A 22152-nucleotide genomic window follows, 5' to 3' on the forward strand; every position below is an offset into this window, starting at 1 on the left:
CCTCACAAGACTGTACTTCTCCACTCCAATTTTTGATCATGTTTCTTATTTTTTATTTTATTTTATTTTTTTAGAATTTGGAAGTAGTTGCCATCTTTAACATTCATCTCACAGCCTTATACTCAAAAAGCTAAATGGAACTTGAGAAATCATCTAATTCAATCCACTCATTTTAGAGATGAATTTTTTTTTCTGAAAGATTTATTTAGCTAAATTCAGATGAATGTTCTCTCCCCTGGCATTAAATTCAGAAATTAAAAATAGAGCACATACTGGGGTGGATTGTAATCAGCCTAGGGTAGAAGTAGGAAGAGAAAGCTACAAGGCTAAGAGAACCATCGTGGGGTCAAAATTACCAACTAAATGAAGTCTCCCCAAGCAGAAAACAAGTCGGTTATCTCAAAGTCATGTTCCCATCGTTAATCTATTAGCCTGAAAACAGGCAAAAGGAAGCCATTTGTAACCTCTATTTACACCAACTACTAAATTTTACAATAAAGCAGTAAGACAAAAAGTGAAAAAAGGTATAGGCTGTGAAGCTAAGTAAATCTAGGTTCAAATCCTCACCCTCCCCTATCTAGGTAATCTTGTGGGAAGGCCTTTGGAAGACTTGAATTTTAAAATCTGTATGAGGGGGATAGTAACTAACACCTACAATGTAGGGCTGTTGTGAGGTTTCAATAAAATGGTATATACAAAATGCTAGTAGATCTACCAATGTTTCTGGCAGCATTATTCACAATAGCCAAAAGGTAGAAACAATGCAAGTATCCATCAAGAGATGAATGTATAAACAGCATGTGACATAGCCATATAATTGGATATTGTTCAATTTAAAAAAAGGAAGAAATTCTGATACATGCTACAATATGGATGAATCTTGAAAACATTATGCTAAGCGAAATAAGCCAGACACAAAAGGACAGATGTTGCATAATTCCACTTACACGAGACACCTGGAATAGGCAAATTCATAGAGACAGAAAGTAGAGTAGAGATGACCAGGGACTAGAGTATAGGGGAATGGGGAGATTCTGTCTGGTATTATAAAAAACTTTCAGAAATGGATAGTGCCAATGGTTATACAACTTTATGAATGTACTTAATGCCACTGAGTTGTACACTTAAAAATGATTAAAACGGTAAATTTTATGTTATATATATTTTATCATAATAAAAAAATTCTAATAGAATGCCTGATACATAGTATGTGGTAAACACATGGTAGCTATAGTTATTAATACATCCCACTCTGCCCATTTTACCTGTTCTAAGTAATGAAGTGACAAGTTGATATATTTGGCCTCTGTTAGAAGATGGCCCCCTACTCCGGTCTTTGCGACTCGCTCTGAACCAGCCAGGTCAACCAGATGAAGTTTGGCATGTCGTACAGTTGCAGATCCTGGTTCCTTGCTTGACAAATGAATGGTGAAAATGCAGTGGGAACGGGTTGAAGCTTGGTTCATAGGAGTCTATAAAAAAATTGCAAAGCAAAAATTATTTCAACGATGAAAATTTTTGAAGAATATCAAAAGAATTAAAATAATATTTCTAGTGATAAGACATTTCCCATGAAGCCAACTGTCAATTGGAACAAAATCACTTGTAACTGAGACCTTTAAAGTAAGTTCTTTTTAGTGTATTACCTCTTGGATTACTGATGACATATGTGGATGGGTTGACCCAGAAAGTGAGAAAAGAGTTCCAATGAGGTATAGATCGAGTCCTCTTGCCAATATAACTTTATTTCATTACCTGTCTATAATCCCTGCATTAACCTTGGCTTAATGCTTGAAAATGCTTAATGTTAATCTCACGGGAAAAGAGGTGAGAATGTGCGTATCAGAAAAATTCATGATCACAATTGTAAACAAAAGCCACAGACAAGGAAACCTACCATCACTGCTACTACTCAACACTAAAGTGGAGGCCCTAGACAATATAATAAACAAGAAAAAGAAATAGAAGGCATAATAGTAGGAAAAGAAGAAATTAAAAATGTCATTATGTACAAAAAAATATGGTGGTCTACATAGAAAATGCAAGAGCATCTCCAAACAAATGGTTAAGAACTAAAATGTTTAGCATGGTTGCTAGATGTGAGATGAATATATAAAATCAATGAGGTTCTAATAACTCAGAGCAATGATTAATCAGAAAATATAATATTATCACAATGGCAAGAAAGACAATGAAATAATAAGGGATGGATTTTCTAAAGCATATGTAATTTATAGGAAAAATGGTAAGATAATATTAAAGGACAAAGAAAACTGGAGTAAATGGTGTGCAGGATATTAATGCACAATTTCATAGATGGGAAAACTCAAAATTAATCTATATGTAAATGTCTATATATTAACCTACATATTCAATGCAATTGAAATAAAAATGCTACAGGTTTTGTTTACAGAAAAAGACAAATTGATCCTAAATGGCATACAGGAGAGAAATCTTCAAATAAAATGAAAAGTAATGCTGTTTACACTTCCTTACTGAAGTTGCTCCATCAAAAAATAAAACCAAAAAAATGAAAAGTAATTTTGTGAAAGAATAACAATAAAAGGGGACTTTCCTGCCATTTATCAAGGTATACCACAAAGCTACAGTAATTAGAACGGTGTGGTGCTGGTGCAGGAGCAGACAGCTAGGTCAGTGAGACATGCTGTGCTCACCTTGGCGCTCTGTATGGGACAGATGTGACATCATACCACAGTGAAGAAAGGATGCACTGATTTAATAAATGGTGCTGAAATAACCAACTATCCATCTTGAAAAAAATAAACTTAGATTGCTTCCTTACACTATGCACACAAAGAAATTCCAGAATAGATTAAAGCTTTAAGTGTGAAATAACACAACTTTAGCACCAATACCATAAAACGTGGAAGCATATTGTAATCAACCCAAGGAGGTAATGGATACTTTAAGACATAAAACACAAAAATAAATTGATTTAAAATATTTGATCAAGATAATCCAAAATGTAAAAACTTCAGTGTGATAAAATCCACCATAAAATTAAAACACTGAAGATATTTGCAATACATATGGCTGACAAAACATTAATAATAAATAAAGAACTCGGTTGGGTGCGGTGGCTCACGCCTGTAATCCCAACACTTTGGGAGGCCGAGGTGGATAGATCACTTGAGGTCAGGAGTTTGAGACCAGCCTGACCAAAATGGTGAAACCCGTGTGTATTAAACACACACACACACACACACACACACACACACACAAAAGCCAGGATTGGTGGTGCATGCCTGTAATCCCAGCTACTTGGGAGGCTGAGGCAGGAGAATACCTTGAACCCCGGAGGCAGAGGTTGCAGTGAGCCAAGATAACGCCACTGCATTTCAGCATGGGTGACAGAGTGAGACTCCATCTCAAAAATAAATAAATAAATAAATAAATACATACATACATACATAAATAAAATAAAGAACTCTTGCAAATCAGTGAGAAAAAGTAAGCAAAGAATATGACTAGGTAACTCATAAAGAAGAAATCTGGAAATGGTTAATGAATATTTGATAAAATGCTCAAATTTATACATAATCAGAACCACATAACTTAGAACCATAAGGTTTAAAAAATAAAGTCTAACAAAATAAGTGTTGTTGGCGATATAAGGAAATGGGAAATTTTATGTACTGCTGATGGAAATATAAATTAAGAATAAATTTTGAGAGCAATCTGATAATATGTGGTGAAGTTCCAAATACATATAACCCACGGCCATCAATAAACTACTAGATATATTTCCTAGAGAGAAATCTTGGGCAGGTATACATGTGTGTGTGTGTGTGTGTCTGTGTGTGTGTGTGTGTGTGTGTGTGTGTGTGTGTATGTGTGTATATCTATTTATCTATATCTATCTATCTATATATATGTGCAATACGCGATAAGGACATATATATGTGGACATTCACTGCAACATTATTAGGGTTAGCAAGAAATTGGTGCAAGACACACAACCTAAGTAGACATCTGTGGCAGAAAAGATTAGTAAACTGAGATAATTCAAATTACAGAGATGTTAAAATAAAGCAACTTGGGATAGATTGACATAAATGGATTTCTAAAATAGAATGCTGAGAAAAAATAGCAAGTTAAATAATGATATGAACGCTATGATAGAATTTACATAATTTAAAAAGCAATATTATCTATTGTTCATGAAGCTATAACTTATGTCATTAAGTATAAAAACACGGACCAGAAGGATACAGCAAATTAATGATAGCAGTTGTGTTTGTGAGGGATGGAAATGAAATGCCAAGAAAGGGACTTCAGCTTTATCTGCAATATTCTATTTCATTTAGTTAAAAATTATTAGAAGCAAATCCTGGATTGGAAAACATGGATATTGGTCACATTATTCTCTGTACTTTTTTGTGTTTTACATTTTTTGGAACAAGAAAGAAATTAATCTGATTCAAGACACAAGTGACAAGTTAGTAGTATCATCCTCTCAAACAACAAAAAAACTAAAAATATTCCAAATGAGTATTCATATGAGTAAATATGTTCAGATCTCCACCTTTGCAAAATGAGATTTAACCAAAGAATTTCAATATGGATGCACATGTGTGCAGACAGGGTAACATATTCGTATGGCAATTCAACCAGAAATTCTTTCTGTAAATATAAATTGTCGATATACACCAGAGTTGATATACACCAACCAGCAAAATAAACAGATGTCAAAATGCTGGCATAGTTTTGGTGATGATGATGTAGCTAGTGAGTTAAACAGGCTGAAAATTTGACCCATTACTTGTTGCCACAATAACTATGCCCAAACCTGGCCAGTGTGTGATTTTGCCTGCTAAAGTGGATCAGCAAATAACTGTGCATGTAAAACCGCAAACTCAAATTTAGAACCTAAGTTGAGGTGTTTTGGAAGTGACTGTAAGTTATTTGCAGAACTTAAACATGGGTTTCATTTCACTGTGATAGTCGCACAACAATAAATCCTACAATACTGTAACAAAAGTCAAACTGACAATCAATATAAACAAATAACACGGAGACTTCTCAACAGCTGTCTTCAGCTTCGAAACTGATATTCTGAAACCACCATAAAATGTGAGCCATAAATGAATATTGGTAGAGTGTACCCATTTCAAAGGAATATGAGATTCACATAAACTAAAATTGTATATTCTGGAATCTGTAATTAAAATGCAGTAATATGCTGTAGGAGTCCGTGCCTACAGTTTTGTAACTTCTCATAAATATTTTCTGCATGAAGTAGCAGTTGGTGTCCTTTTAGATAAAAATTTCTTAAACCTCAGAAAACATTCTTTATGTGGAGCTTTTTAAGTGTGATTGGATGTGCTGGTGTCTGCTCTGTGTTTATTTAAGGATGTCTTTATGTCTCTTAGGCATGGCCCTACGTTTGTCCTTTTAAAGGTAAAATTGTATTAAAATGTTTCTGAAACTGCCTAAGAACAGATGGCACCATTTAGGCAGATTCATTCAAAGTTAAGCACACATTTTAAACAAATGTGCTTTTGGCACTAGCGACTGTGCTTTTGGAAAAATTTTAGTGATGATTAATCACCTGCATGCAGAGAGCTTTCACGTTTCCTATTAGCCTATGTATATCACTGTGTTAGGCAGTAAAGAGATAAGAAGGAAAATAAGACCTGGATGTTGCCCTCAAGGAACTTACAATCTAGGCAGGATCTAAAGCCACAATGTGTGAAATGAGAATGAGCATGAAATGAGAAAAGCAAAATGTGCAGTAAAGAAAGTGATCTGTTGTTAACAATGAACATGCTGATCCTCTAGGTAATAGCTGAAAATGCTGGCCATTCCCTCATTCTAGGAGCTCGCCACCCTCTGCCCACCACCTGGTTTCTAGTGCCAAATACTCTCCAGTCACTTTCTCCTTCTCCATCGCTTTTTCCTTTCCTCTGCTCTCTTCTTTGCAGTCCCTAAAAATAGGTGTGTCCTAAGCTATGGTGACCATATTTCCTCCCCTTGGAAACTCACCTTCTACAGCTCAAATCCTCATTGCATAGGCTCTGTAGTGTAATAAAAATCACACACCAAAAATCTCAGAATTTGGTGTCAGATAACCTGGTTTCAAGTCCTGGTTCTGTCACTTACTAGTGTTAAAAGCTTACTAGTGTTACAAGCAAATTTACATGAAGTAATTTTGATTTTCATGTTTCTAGAATGCCATATTAAGACCTGCTTCGTTGCAGGGAGTTACATTAAATACCAACTGAGTTACTGAGTGCTGAAGTGATCTGTGAAGTATAAAAGGTCATATTAATGTCACTGTTGATACTGACTTTATTCAGATGCCTCCTGTATCCTTATCTCTTACCTTAATTGTTCTGTATAGCAGATTGGAATGTCCAGCAGTTTGACTGATCATTGTCATTAAAATGCCTTGCCAGCATCTCGTACATAATGTTCCCCAAACAACTGTATCTCTTTCCCTCCCTTTGTGTCCCATGGATGGATATCCAATCCATCCTACTCCTGTTGGATTTCTCTCCACTTATCTGTATCTCCCCCAGTAGCCAAATATCCTTTATCCCTCATTTGGGTTACTGCAGTCCCTCCCTTCTAGTCTCAGTATTTACTCTTGTCCCTTCCAATTGTCCTCCACCTCTCAGACAAAGTAGTATTGTTAAAAGGCATATTTGATAATGCCAATCCTATCTACATCCCTGAATTAAACTAGCATGTTCCCTAAGACTAAATATCTCTATCCCTTTCAACTGGGCCTTATGCAACTGTTTATCAAAATCCTTTTTAAATATGGTACTCTGGCACTTGAATTGAATACGTTATTTCAAAAGTAGCCTAACCACAGCAGAGGACATTGGATGTATTACTTCCTGGAACCTGGACAATCTAAATCTAGTATTGCCAGTAAATAGCACATCACATGAAGTGTTACTATACTGGATTTGCTCCAGCCCTTACATGCTATGGAATTTCTTTGGGACACACACACACACACACACACACACACACACACACACACATTTATTTCATGCCTGCATTTGATTAGTTTTTATGTCAACATTACAATCTGTTGGATCTTGGTCTTTTTGTCAATTTTGTGCTATCTACAAATGAAAACATCTTGTATATTCTCATCCAAACAATGTGTAAGACACGAAGCAGTGGGGCAGACCAACAACATTCCCAGAAGACCACCTCTGCTCTCCACCCGGTTAGGTAACAGTTATAGGTATTTTACAATTAACTTCAACCCAAGTATTTTATATGCCTTCAATTTCTCTTTATATCCCCAAGGATATTTTGAGACATAAAAAGAGAATTGATTTGATCTATAAAATTTTAAATGCTATCAGAAAAGTGAATGAAATTAGTTTAAGGTAAAATCAATGCTGACTTTTTCTTAATAGCTTACTGACCATTATTTAATAATCCTTTATCAGTTTCTTTTTTAGGGCTTGTATCAAAAATATTAGCTTGTTATCTTCCATATATGTTTTCTTTTTCGGAAAATGGAGAATAGACTTTCTTTTGTGGGGTGAAAATTAAAAAACCTAGGCTCACCGGACTCCTTACAGAGTCATCATATCTGCAGTCTATGGTTAAAGAAAGTTATTTTTCCTCTTTCTTATCGCCGTGTAGCAAAACTTTACTTCTCACTGAAGTTCCATTCATCTGAAAGGTTACTTCTTACAAAGCCTCTCCATTTCCCTCTTCCTCCCTCCCAGACTTCAAGCTCCTTGAGGACAGGGACTGTGTATGCATCATTGCCTAGCATAACATACTAGTGTTAAAAATGTTTGTTAATTTGTTGACTCTTGCTCATTTCTTGTGTTCTGGAATCTCTACAGCATGCTCCATAATTTCTAAAAATCTTCAAATAATTCTGTGACTACATCTGCAAGCTTTTTAAGTCCATGGAATATAGTTCATTTGAGTCTAAAAATTAGAACTATTTGAAACAGCTAGATTGACTCAAATCTCCCTATCAGTCTTGGGCTTCAGTTATTTGTTGTGCGTGATTCCAGAGCTCTTAATCACTACTCTCTACATCTTCAATTGCCTTTTCTCCTGTCTAGAATGTCCTCTAGCTTGTCACTCAAGTATACCCTTTTCCTACTCCCCAAATAAGCCTACTCAAAATTCATTTATCTTCATGAATTCTCTGGGACTATCTCCAATTGGCATTAGCCATTGTGTTCAGAAAGGACATTTAACATTTGTGCATATAGACAGTCATTAATATCCAAATCTTGGAAGAATCCAAAAAATTGTTGTTGCAAATGGAGTTTTAAATGTTCATAAAAAAATCCATTTGGAGCATTGTTTAAATAGTGTTATTGTAATGAACTGTTTGTTCTAGTGCGTAGTGAAGTAGTGGTGTGATCCACTGGGCTACAAATGAGTGTTTGGTGTCCAGCTCATTTTGTGGCAGTGTAAACAGAACGGCGCAGATTGTAAAAAGTGACTCAAAAATGACCCTGTCAGACAATGGTGGCTTCAAAATGTTTATATAGAAGGGGCTTGGAGCAGCAATATGACTGTGGAGGCAGGGGTTGATGCTGCTTTGTTAGGACGCTTTACATAACATCAAATGCCTGCATTGAGGCCTGGAGAGAGGTGGTAAGGCCCCTTCTACTGGTAGAAGGCATAAAGGTATGGCTCTCCCTGGCACTGGTTCAGCTACCACTCTCAGAAGCTATTTCATATGGTAAAAAGCCTCAAATCTCATTGAATAATAATCCTTTTCTATACAGCAGGAGATACTCATCTGCTGAAAGAGAAATTTGAAAATAAATGGTGATACATTTTTTTTTGTGGGGTGTGTGTGTATGTGTGTGTCCAGCCATTTTTAGTAATGATAATTCTGATTTGGGGGCAAGAATCAATAAGTGAAATATAATTTCTTGAGGTTTACATAATATGCTCTTATGGATGTTTGTAAAATTAATTTTTTCTGCTTTTAGTTAAACTTATGTTTTCAATCACTTCAAAAATGATTGTAGACAGTTAATGCAGCCTTCAATGATTCAAATAAACTCTGTATATTATATTAAAAGTTTTCTAGGGTACCTGAACGCTTACTTATTTCTTGCCATAACTTATACTTTTTATTCCATTCCTGTGTGCCAAAATCTTTTTTTCAATCACTTTGTTATCTTGGAGTAAAGTATCTCAACAGGAATTTCCACTAATCTAGAATAGATCAAATGAAGGAAATCTCTTTTTGATTGAACAGGACATTGTGAAGTATATGCCCGAGACTCCTTAAAACAAACCAACTAAGAACAACAATAGCAATCACAGGATCTAGAATTCAGCTTTCCACTTCAGTTCTCCTTGTTTGGTAACACTTTCTACACTGATACTCTAATTGATCTGTTCCTCTGCTCATTTGCTCTATCTGAATTGAAGACTGAAAATGCTAACTTCCACGTGGTTTTCTAAATGTTTTCTGGGTTGTCATCTCAGCCTTTCAGGTTAAACCTCACCCTTAATGAAGAATTACTGAATCCATTACCTATTGGTTAAGTGATTCTTTATACAGTTCTTCCCATATTAAATGAATTGAATTAGGAAGCTCACTATGCCCTTGATATACTCTAACTCAGCCTGGAAAAGTGAGACCTGACCAAACCTAGTGGTTTAGCACATGACCCTATAAACACCTACCTTGAACTTTTCTGGAATTGTTTCAGAACACACTGCCTAGCAACAAAATATTCCTGAGTGGATATTCCTCTACTGGAATTAATGATCCTAAACTTCTAATTTCTCTTTCTGACTTTTCTGTTTATAAGACACCTGGCTTTTAGAAAAGTAGTCAAAATGATTTTCCCCAGTTGCAGGATTCTAGGTCTTTTTCTTACCCAGCATGTTGTCAAAGTAGTTTTGTAAAAGAGAAATAGACTAGACACACCAATTTTATTTAAAATTTAAAAACAAACTTTGGAGCAATCTGGAACATATAATAAGAATGTTATAATAATTATGATTCACCTTTATGATAAGAATAGGTCTAGTATGTTTTATTGTGTATCCCTTCTAACAAGTCTGGAATCAATTTGATGGATTTTTGACTTTCACATCCTCAAAGATCTATTGGCCGACTCAAAAATTTTGGGAAAACAATGTCAGAATTAGTGGTTCTGTTGAAGTTTCCTCTGTGGATGTCAGGATTTGGATTACTTCCCTAAGGGTCATTTCTCCAGGATTTGGCAAATCAAAGTCAAACACATTTATATCAAAATCTAAGTCAGCTAAATGGTGGTACATACGGGAAATTGAGAAGGAATTTTGCCTGTATCTTTAATTGGAACTACATTCAATTATCATTCTTACACACCATCCTTGAGCTAGATAGCATCATATCCTCCACCAGCATTAAGGTTGGCTCTCTGAACAATGAAAATTATATAACCCAAAATGTCTGCCCAACCCCCTGCTGTATTTTTCACTTGATTGCAAAAAGAATTATAAGCTAAATTTAGCCATCAAAACAGTAACTTATCATAATTGTCTACTCTGTCCATTTTTAATCTTTTACATTGAGTTTGAATTTTTCTTTTTTCTCTTCCTATTAAAATTCAGCCTTCGCTTAAAAATGTCCAAGTCTGACTATTCACATAAGTGGAATAATAATATTATGGGGCTAAAAGAACTAACAATCCTAAGAATTTTAGCAGTTTATTCAAACTGTCTTTTTTATCCATACTACATACCTTGGGATTATAGACAAGCTGAAATTACCTTTTACTACCCTGTGTATAAACAACTAAGACACAGGTAATGATAACACTTCAAGGAGAATTTAGATATACATTTGTATGATTTTGTTCTAATGAAAAAAATATATACTGTGGAACTTTATTGGGATAGCACTCAATGCAATCTTCGAGTTTGGACATGAAGATCAGTAACAGACACAAATTTTAGGACAATGTCACTCAGAGTACAGATGCCGAAGAAAGAACTCTAGAAGCACAGATATCCAGTGGTAGGCATAACAACCCATTTTATTTTCATTCATAGTTGACTTGTATTTTCTGACTAGATGCCCTTAAGTCTCTTTCTTTAGCTTTGGAATTCAGTAACTTCAATAGAGGATGTCTTGGAATTGAGCTCTTCCAATTTTTTCTTTGAGCTCTTCCAATTTTTTCAGTTATGTCCTTTTCATCTGCAGATTCAAGTAATTCCAAGTTTCAGAAAACTTTTCTCTAGTTTTTTTTTTTGAGATAGAGTCTCGCTCTGTCACCCAGATTGGAGTGCAATGGCAGGATCTCGGCTCACTGCAACCTCCACCTCCCAGGTTCAAGCAATTCTCCCATCTCAGCCTCTCAAGTATGTGCCACCACCAGCTAATTTTTGTATTTTTAGCAGAGATGGGGTTTCACCATGTTGGCCAGGCTAGTCTCAAACTCCTGGCCTCAGGTGATCCACCTGTGTCAGCCTCCCAAAGTGCTGGAATTACAGGCGTGAGCCACCGTGCCTGGCCTTTTCTCTCGTTTTTCTGTTGCCTTTGTTCCCTCTTCTTCTTCAGGATTTCTAACTATGCATAATCGGATGCTCCTTTGTCTCTCTCTTTAGATACACCTTCTCTCATTAATTTTTATATTCTTAGTTATTTCTCAGTCACATTTCTTCCTCTTCTTTTTCCCTCCTCCTCCTCCTTCTCCTGTACCTTCTCTTCCTCTTCTTCTTCTTCCTTCTTTCTACTTGCTTCTAATGGCACTTTCATCTCTTTAATGGCTTTCTTTTTCTCTTTCATTTATTTTCTTAAGTTTTTCAAGTTTGCTTTTCTTTGTCTTATAACCTTTTTTCTTTGGGCCCTTGTATAATATTAAGCTATTTTTTTAAAAAACAAAGATTGTCTTTAAATAACATACTTAAGATTATGAAGAACAAGCCCTGTGCTCTCTGATTTAATCAGCCTTCAGATGTATGTTCCTTAGCCCTGACACCTACTCCATATATAAAAATAGGTTGTGGGATGTTTTCTTTCTGACAATTTTATCTTTGAACATCCCTTTCCTAAAGAGTAGCCTAGAGGATAGGTGAGGAAATATTCATATTGGGTTTACATCCTGAATACTTTTACATTACATCTGTTATGTCTTTAGCCTCAAGAGCATAAACTTTCCTCAATATTTCACATGAATAGGTCTGGGATGGCTCACAGTTAAGTCCCTTAAATAACAAACTCCCTGAACCCCACTCACCAAAGGTCACCTTCTTTGGCATGAGCCTACATCACCGATCATAAAAATGGCTTGTATTTAAGGTTTCTTCTTTGGATCCACCTTCTATAGTTAGAATGAAGATCTATATAATATTCCCAGCGTCTTCCTCCATACTTGCCTGTGTTTCAGATCTCATCCCTCTAACCAAAAGATCATTGGATTTGCATTTGAGAATTGTGACCCTTTCTTTAAAGGGAAACTCTATCCTGCTTGAGGTTGGAGGACATATGAGTTGGCTCTCAGCACCCTCTCTCACCATAAGTCAAATTCATAGTATTTGGCAGGTTTTCTCATAGTTTGAGGTTATGGCTATTTCCTTGTTTCACTGAAGATGGCTTTTTTCTCCTCTCTTTCATTTTTTGTTGCTGTTGTTGGTGAATGTCAATAATACTGAATAGAGTAAAAGTGACTTTCATATGCTATGTTTAATTCGAGATGAGAACTTTAAAGATCAGAAGAAACTCTGGGACTAAATTTTATAGCCAAAAGACTATTCTTTTAATAATGTGTATGGAGTATATAAATCTTAAAATTCTAATAATAGCTGTTCCATACCACTCATTTATTTTAATTGATGTTTTAGAACAAATCTCATGGTTCATGTAATACCATTAAATCAGGTTAGAGCAGAATGCAAACTGTGTTGTAACACAGAAGTGCTATTTAAAGAACACTGTATATTTCTCATGTATCTCATATATAAAATATGAGAACAAGAAAGAAATGCTTGTCATATAGTAAGTGCTCAAAATTTAAGTCTCTTTTCTTCTATACCTAGTAGGTATATATAATAGATAAGAAAAGAGGTTAGAATTGTCAATATATCTTTTAGCAAGGCTTCTAGCTACTACTTATCAGGGCCTAATAAGAAGAAAATGCTATTCTTATTTATTTATTTATTTATTTGAGGTGGGGTCGCACTATGTTGCCCAGGCTGGCCTCAAACTCCTGGGCTCAAGCAATCCTCCTGCCTCAGCCTCCTGAGTAGCTGGGATTAAAGGTGAGAGCCAGTACGCCCTGCTAAACATGCTATTCTTGTTGTAATAAGATCAAGGCCAAAATGTAGTTTGCCTGTTGTATATTTTGCTCTAACCAGGTTCACAAATTTTATAACAAACTTGCTAATTATATATAACTAACATATCTTTCAAACAAAAATTTGTGAGGATGTGTTAGTCAGTATCCCTTTAATGATTTTGGAACTAATTGAAACCAAAATCCTCTTGTTTTCCACACACACCACACAAGGAGATTGGGGCTTAAAGTTGTGTTAACAAACACAATCACACAATAAAGCTACTCCTTCCTTCCTGCCCTATCCTTATGTTATTAGACAACATGTCCAAAAACAGCTGTTCCTATAACTCGCATAAACCTATTAACCCCCACTCACACCCTGTCTCCCGACTGTTTGCACTTCCACAAGGTCATACAACTTACTCCAAAAGTTTGCTAATGTGCAAGCCTGAGAGCTTACAAAGCACATCAGCATAACTCAGATAAATCTAGCACAGATGCTCCACGGTTTATGACACGGGGTTATGTCCCAACAAACCCATCGTAAATGGAAAATACCATAAGTTGAAAATGCATTTAATACACTTAACCCACTGAACATCATACCTTAGCCTAGCCTACCTTCAATGTGCACAGAACACTTATATTAGCCTACAGTTGGGCAAAATCATCTAGCACAAACCATATTTTATAATAAAGTGTTGAATATCTCATATAATTTATTGAAGACTGTACTGAAAGTGAAAAACAGAATCATTGTATGAGAACTTGAAGTACAGTTTCTACTGCATGCATATCACTTTCACACCATTTAAAGCTGAAAAATTGTAAGTTGGGGAGTGTCTGTATGTCTTTTATTTCAAGCAAAGAATTAGGTATAAAGACCTCTAATCGCTCTTGGGGAAATTGTTTATAAATCCCATAAACTTTGTTGATAGGCTGATTATTTGGAAAGTAACCTCTTTCAAAAGGTTTGAAGTATCACACACACACACAAAATGTTGAAGTCATCTGTGATGTTCTCAGTACTCACCAATAGGCACAGTGTACCATAAAATCACTTTCAATTCTGGGCCTGAGATTGGAGGTCTTATTGCCTGAAATCATCAGGTCTTCCTCTCTCATGAATTCCACAAAACAGTTATCAATAACTGATGACCTACTAGTTGCCAGGTGCTGAGAGAATAGAGATGAACAAGACGAAAGTCTTGTCTTTAAATAGTTGCCAGATAAGAACTCCAGGGCCTGTCCAAATGTTATTTAATTCAATTGTTTCTATATCCCTAGAAGGTGGGTATTATTATTATTATTATTTTCGCATTTCAATTTAAACATTTTATTATTTTTAAAATACAAAAAGTATTATGCCTACAACTGAGTAGTTCTCATGAAGTTTTTCTTTTTTATAATTTTGAACCATGTATGAATTCCTTTCTTACCCATCACCTATAGTTCCAACATTTGTTTCTCCAATGTGATAGTAATGTCTCCAGTAATCTCTCCTTCTGGTTTTCTGCCTTGTGTAATTTTATCTACAGACTTGCTTCTGATAAACACAATACAGTAACAGTGATGGGATGTCATTTCCATGATTACATTACAAAAGATTGACTTCTGTCTTGCTAGCCAACTCTCTATTTCCTTCTTGGCTTGCATGTTTGATAGTGGGTCAAGAATCTGGGCACAAATTAGCTGGTTTCTCTGCTTCACTGTCCCTCACAAGGCTGCCATCAAGGTATCAAATCCAGGTCTGTAGTCTCATCTGAAGCTTCAAATGGGGAAGACTCTGCCCCAAGCTCATTCAGTGGTTATTGGCAGCATTCATTTCCTCAAGGGCTGTTAGACTAAGGGTCTCAGTGCCTCACTGACTGTTGGCAAGAGGTTGCCTTCAGTTTCTTTCCATGTAGAAGGTGGGTATTATTATGCCCATTTTACAGGTTAGAAAGTACGGTTTAGACCAGTTAAGAGACTTGCCCAAGGACACACACTTGGCAAAGGGTGGAGCCAGGGGTAGAAAAGAAGGTCTCCAAAGCTCATGCTCTTCAGCACTACTTGGTGGGGATGGGGGGAGATGGTGAAGAAACCACAGAGTGGAACCAACACTGACTGGAGGAAGTCACCTGACCGTTTACGTGGGAAAGGAAGCTAGGCGGAAAGAAAGCAAGTTGCCCACCCAGGGCACCCCAGACTTTCCCAACGTCGGCACCGAGTGTTCCTTTCTCACCAAAGGTCCCCTGCAAGCAGTTTCACAGCAAATGTCTTATACCAGATATAGCACATTATTGCTCCAGAATCCATCCAGGTCAATAACTACACCAGGTAATACCTATATAAGAAATTATATGCTAGACCACTCGGACATAGTATTCACTTTCTACAGCTGCGAGTACACAGTACAACAAACTGCTGAACAGGATGAAGTTCCAGCCCTCATGGGGTCAACAAATCAATCAGACCTACCCTAACACGTCAAGAGAGAAACAAATAGAAGACATGAACAAAAACAGAAATGCAAATGGCCAATAAAGATATAAAAGAATTTGGTAATCAAAATGCAAATTAAAACAAGATTTCTTTTTTTGTCTACCAAATTTGCAGAATTTTCAAATGTTGTGGTGTTGACAAGGGTGCAGAATATAGACCTGCTTGTTTTTTTTTCCCTCTGGGAGTGGGTTTCAACCAGCTTTCTTAAGGGTAAAGCCCAGACTGCTCCCAAATTTAGCCTGAGCACATTTAAAATGCTAAAATGCACATTCCTGGGCTCCACATGGAAGAGATTCTGAATCCATCAACCGAAATGTAATCCAAGAAACTGCACCATTTAACTTTCACAGGGTATTCTAACACAGGTTTTCATAGGACCATATTTGGGCACAGAGTGCCCTAGACCATGGCTAGGACTATGCCTTCAAGGTAGGGGCAAACGGTCCTATCTATGGCACTATGCATGGCCTGATCATGGAATGCAGACTGCTTTCTTCAGTTAGATTTGATGACTTGATAGAAATATTTCAGCTATAAGACAAAAAAAGTATCAAGTTATACTCGCGACTGGTGGACTTGGATACTGGGTCACACACGGTTCAGCTTTTATAATATTTATTCTCTTTGGCCCAGCAATTCAACTTAAAAAAAATTTATCCTAGGGACATAATCAAGTTTTATTCAAAACGTTGGTAGGATTGCTGAAATTACTTAAGAGTTCTGAATAAATAAGAAGAGGCTGAAGCTACTCTTAATAACTTTTCCTTAGAATGCTGGCTATGGGTAAAGAACATGAAAGGAAAGAGCACTCCACTTTGTGTCCCACATATTCAGACTTTGTTTTGCAAATGTTTTCTGGTTACCAAGGCAACTTCTGGATTCCTCTGTGTAAATGGGAAATTGGGAACTTTGTTTTTTTTAAAAATGATTCGTTTGTTCTTTTTATCCTGGTAAGCTCGTTCTGTGCTGACAAATTACATTCTGACAGGTTGTAATCCAAAACATGCTTTTTTAGAAGACTGTGAATAATAAGGAATTTCTAGGGGTTGACAGTTACTCGTCATTTATATTTTTGTGTATTTGCTTTCATTGCTTCCAAGGTATAAACTAAGGTGCTAAATATTGGGTATACTTTTAAAATAATTTAGAAATATATATATAACATGTCAATAACAATGGCAAGACATACTAAGCAGGCTCTCATTATAACATGGTAATTATTATTACCAAAGAAAAGATAAAAGCAAGCACAGAAGCAACCAAAACCTATTAGACTTGGTTTTTTAAATACATCAGGCTTTACATAGGAAAAATAAACAAATTAAATAAAAATTAATGCACAACCAGCATTATTAGGATTAGACTTCTTCGGGTTTCAGCTATTTATAATATTAAACACTCATCAGTAAGTAATAGGAAAAGACCTGGAATTCTGGCTGGGCGCAGTAGCTCACACCTGTAATTCCAGCATTTGGGAGGCCGAGGTGGGCAGACCACTTGAGGCCAGGAGTTCCAGACCAGCCTGGCTAACATGGCGAAACCCTGTCTCTACCAAAAATACAAAAAAATTAGTCAGGTGTGGTGGCGCATGACTGTAGTCCCAGCTACTTGGGAGGCTGAGGCACAAGAATGGCTTGAACCCGGGAGGTGGAGGTTTCAGTGAGCCATCACACACACCATGGCACTCCAGCTTAGGCAACAGAGCGACACTCTGTCTCAAAAAATAAAAAATAAAAATAATAATAAAAAAAAAAGACTTGGAATTTTGTAAGGTGGTAAGACAGGTAAGTTTCACAAAGGAAGTTCCTTAAAACTGCAAAACCGCAGGCCGAAACCATGTAGTTAGCTAAAGTTCATGCATAACTTTGAAACAGCAAATGGCCAAGCTTTTAAGCTACTGGAGGTCATGGTGGAAGAGGTTAAGGGCCTTTCCATAACCCACTGAAGGTGAGGGAAAGTAATCGGCAAGGATGAGGCCTGTACTTCTCTAGGGATGGATCACCTCTGAAAGAAAGTCAGTTAGCATCGAGGCAGCAACAGGCTCCTCTACTTGTTTTCCTTATAGAAGTTTATGAATCTATCTTTTCTCTTTTTCACAAGCATTGGTGGACAGGACCCATTTCTATTCTGTATCTACTGGTTTGCTGTTTATTAAACTATATATGGAGGAACAGGATTTAGTGGAGCATGCTAAATCCTTTGTCATCACATGCCCTAATTCTTACTCAACCTTTATTCCTTAATCTTCGATTACTATGACCAATAAAAGCATCACAAATGATCAAATGGGCAAAATATTGGAGTACCGAGCAAAAATACAAAATATTGTAAAGCAAAACAAAATATTCTGAAATTTAAAACTATGTGAATGTTGTTTCAAATAATAATTTAAGTGCCCTTAAATCCATATATATGGCACATAAACTCAACCTATATAAGTTAGCTAGTCTATTGAAAAGTATTGATGCAAAACTGGGAAACAACTGTGACAAAACCAAAAACTAAGGGCCCAAAATAATAACAGATATCAATACCACGCTTTCACTATCTGGATTTGGTTTGCATTGGTCTATCTTGCGTCTAAGGTGGGGCATTCCAGAGGGCAGACATGGGGCTGAATAAAAGGTTCCTTGATGGAGATTTTTCTTGGACTACTTACCCTTTCAGCTTACTATCCCTACCTAATACTTGTTATCAGAGACAAGGTAAAATACAGAACTCTGGAAGAGTGGTTTAAAAAGAAAATGCCAGTGAAAACAGTAAGCTGTTCATTTGGGGAACTGTCCCCACACCACCAGCACCACCACCACCATCCCATTCCCTTCACCACAGTGCAGCTGGATGAGAGCTTCATAACCCTCCATCTGCAATCAGAAACCAGTTACAATTTGGGCCCCTGACCAAGCTGGGTCAATCCTAGCTCCTGCATAGAATTCTCAGATAAAATAGGAACTCAGTTAAATTTCAATGTCAGATTAACAATGAATAATTTTTAATATAAGTATGTTCCAAATATTGCACTGAGATATACACACTATGGTGGTGTTCCCAGATACGCCAACAATAGCTGCAAATGCATGGAGTACTCCCTATGTTTAATGCATTGTTCTAAGTACTTTATACATATTAACCCACTAACTAAATGAAAATATATGGATATGTAAACACATGCCAACCTATGGATGATTTCAGGTTAGGAAAAATGGACTGAGTATTTTTAAATTTTAGAAAATATGCAAAACATCCTATAATTAAGACATGTAATACATTGTCATTAATGTACAAGTAAATTTGTATAGAACTTAGAAATATAAAAATAAAAACTAAAAGGTAGATACACTAAAGTAGAAAAAGCAGTGGATTGAGAATCCAGGGGTCTAGATTTCTGTTCCTGCTCATTAGCTAGCTGGTGACCTTGGGAAAGTCTCCTCACTTCTCTAGATCTGGGCTTCTTTATCTGCATGTGAGGTTTGGACGAGATTATTTTTAAGGTCGCTGTTGCCCCTAAACTTCTATTATATCTTTTTTTTTCCGCCTTGGCTTCAGATACTATATCTTATAATGTTGAAGAAACAGCTTGCAGAGAGAAGTTTATTACCTCTGCAATCATTCGGTTGGTGTCTCCTAAAAAAAGCAAATTCAGAGCTTCTTCCTCTGTGGTTGCCTGATGGAGAGTCAAGTTTTTCAGGTGAATGTTCTGATCAGGATCCTCCAGTATTGTCACTTTCCTAGGCAAATGGGAAGCAAGAAAACAAGGTACTGCTGAGAATGAAAAGAACTTGAAGTCTTCCCTACAGGCTTTTAAAAAGCTGTATAGTACGACGTCTTGAACTTATAAAAGCAAATAACACACAAGATACCAGACAGCACTGGATTAGAATCAAACACTGACATTCCCTTGACAGTACTATCAAATAGCTTTGAGACTGAAAAATATATTACAAGCTCCTGATTTAAAGCCACCTGTCATTGTAATAATCAGATCGCTAAATCATCTTAGAATGCATATTCTTTTTGAATTAAAAATACAAACAGATAATAATTTTCTACCTACATATCAGGAAACCAGGCCATATATTTTCTGTGTCATGATTCAGTTTCTTACGTAGGCAGTGAACTCATTCTTTTGTTCAATTTCATATCACTTTCAATTTACATGACATTTCAAACTGGTTCACTTACCACTTAAACATGATGAAAACTGAGGCATCTGTCATCCTTCTAGGAGTTATTCCCCTATTGAGTTTTCTCATCAAGGTGAATAAAAAATTTTCAAGAAGTCTTATAATAAAGATTTAGCTTGCCATTATTATTTTAATGCCTGTCAAATCCGTTTCTTGATCCTTTTTCATTTACAACATACCTTTCCTTCCATTACATCCTTCTAGTCAGAGCCTTAGATCTGGAATTACATTCCTCTATTACAACTACCTTAATGGGCATCCTGATGCCAATACCGTTTCCTCCCAGGTGAATCCTAATCCTGTTTCCAAAGTTGGCTTGTCAATACTCTCCCTAAAGTCCTTTCAGGACTTTCTGCAATGGAACAAAATTTGGCTAAACTCCTCATACTCTGCTTCACAGGCCTACAGAGTTGAGTCATAAAGTTACTAAAGAGAGTTCCTCTCTACCTCTTAAATTTTGCCCTCTTGATTTTCTTAAGAATTGTTAAGGAAAGGAAATCTTATTATTCACAAGTATTGCCAAAGAGTATCTCAGGTATCTTCACTTGTTTAAAACATTTGGAATTGATGACACTAAGTAAATGTTAGCATCATCCAGCACTACTTTTCCTTTAAAAGAAAAACCAGCAGATGGACATGTGTAATTTTCTTTTTTAAAAAACTTATTTAGAATATCTTAAAAAATGAAGATTTTGCAAGTATCATCATTTTTTTCATCTTTCCCTTTTGTAAGAAAGTTATCTGGACTTTCATATGTAATTTGTGAGCACTTAAAATCCTAATGGTAGGAAGAAAATGTAGCTCTACTAGCACATCTGTGACCAATATGTCACTAATAATGTCCTCCTTTGCCAAGTTTTATACTCTTTTTTGTTTCCTTCAACAATACCAGCAAAAATGGAAAAAGATCTTTTCTCTTAATGAAAACAAGTGTCATTTATTTATTTTTCAACAAGACTCTTAAGTGAGCTTATTAAAAATGCTTGGAAAAGAGAAAGGCATTTGAATTGAATTGAATTGAAATGGATGAGTTGTATTCTATTTTTAAAAACTCCCTTTATTCCTTAAACTTTATTTCCACCCTGATTTTTCTGAAGTGCTCAAGAAGGTTTGGCTAAATTAAATCCCTAGAGACACAGAACTAATGACTCTTCCTAAACCGACAGATTCTGGGGCTTATAGGTGAGAGAAGTTAAGTAATATTGGAAGATAAAGTAACAAAATAAGGGTGAGAGCCACTGACTTCATCTTTAATATCCCTTCTAGTAGACACGTGGAGAGGAAGTTTCTGATTTTTTATCTTTACTTTCCATCCTGTTCCACTTCATGCCCAAAGGGTAAAATTACTAATTTTCTTGTTTGTAAAACACCTGAAGACGCTGATGAGTCATATCTACTAATAGGTAAGGTCACGGAAAATTTTAAAAAGACTGTCTTTCTAGGGCAAGTTTCTTTTCTACCTCCCTGACCATACAGTTGGTGGGTATACTAAGCCACACAACATTAACCACACAATAACTAACGCTCAACTGGGGATTATGGGTCTCCCTAAACATCCATAGGGTTTATATCATTACTGAATCAAAAAATGTAAGTAATAGTAAGGACACCTAATACCTGTATCTCTCACCATTACTTCACTGAAACAGGAGATGCAGAGAACAAGCAAGTATGGAATTCTAAGCATGCTCATTTATTAGATAACCTTATATGGGTCACTGATTTAGGATTATATTTATATAGGATAATTACATGCATAAGGTAAAAAGTGTTAAATGTCATCAGTGATATTTGGCTAAGCTACTTGTTTCTTCTAAATCATCCAGAGCCTTTGATCTCCAACATAGCTACTTCAGAACTATTACGCTTCTACATTTACTTCCAGGTGCTTGTCCAGCTTTGTCACAAAATACTTTGTACGTGCCCTTGGCGTTTCTTTGTAGAACTCTTGGCTATCTTTTGTAATCCATCCCTATACGTTAATATCATGTGTTCCTCACTTTTTTCTGATTTCTTGACCATGGAGGTTTTGAAAAGTAAATGAAAAGGCAGGTTAGAGTTTTGTTTCACGGGCTTCCCCCTGCTTAGGGCTCATTTGTGGGCACGCTATAAAAGGGTCCACTTCTGGCATCCTTCTGGAATCTTTGAAACACAATCTTCCCTCACCAATCAGGGTCTCTTCTTGCCAGTTTTCAGATTCTTTTCTGATTTCTGCCCAATCCCTTGGGCATGAT

General features: G+C 36.2%; 1 protein-coding gene across 2 annotated transcripts in view; it reads right to left on the bottom strand.

The window, feature by feature from the left end:
• The window catches only part of KIF6 (kinesin family member 6), a 373885-nt gene that overhangs the window by 244009 nt on the left and 107724 nt on the right, over positions 1-22152 (bottom strand). For both annotated transcript variants that reach the window (XM_058432302.1, XM_032141106.2), the window contains exons 6-7: positions 19333-19462; positions 1266-1472 (exon numbers count right to left, since the gene is read on the bottom strand). In XM_058432302.1, coding sequence (XP_058288285.1) covers positions 1266-1472; positions 19333-19462 — 337 coding nt within the window. The remainder of the gene's footprint in view (positions 1-1265; positions 1473-19332; positions 19463-22152) is intronic.

This window comes from Hylobates moloch, unplaced genomic scaffold, assembly GCF_009828535.3.
Source record: "Hylobates moloch isolate HMO894 unplaced genomic scaffold, HMol_V3 SCAFFOLD_20, whole genome shotgun sequence".
Lineage (NCBI taxonomy): Eukaryota > Metazoa > Chordata > Mammalia > Primates > Hylobatidae > Hylobates > Hylobates moloch.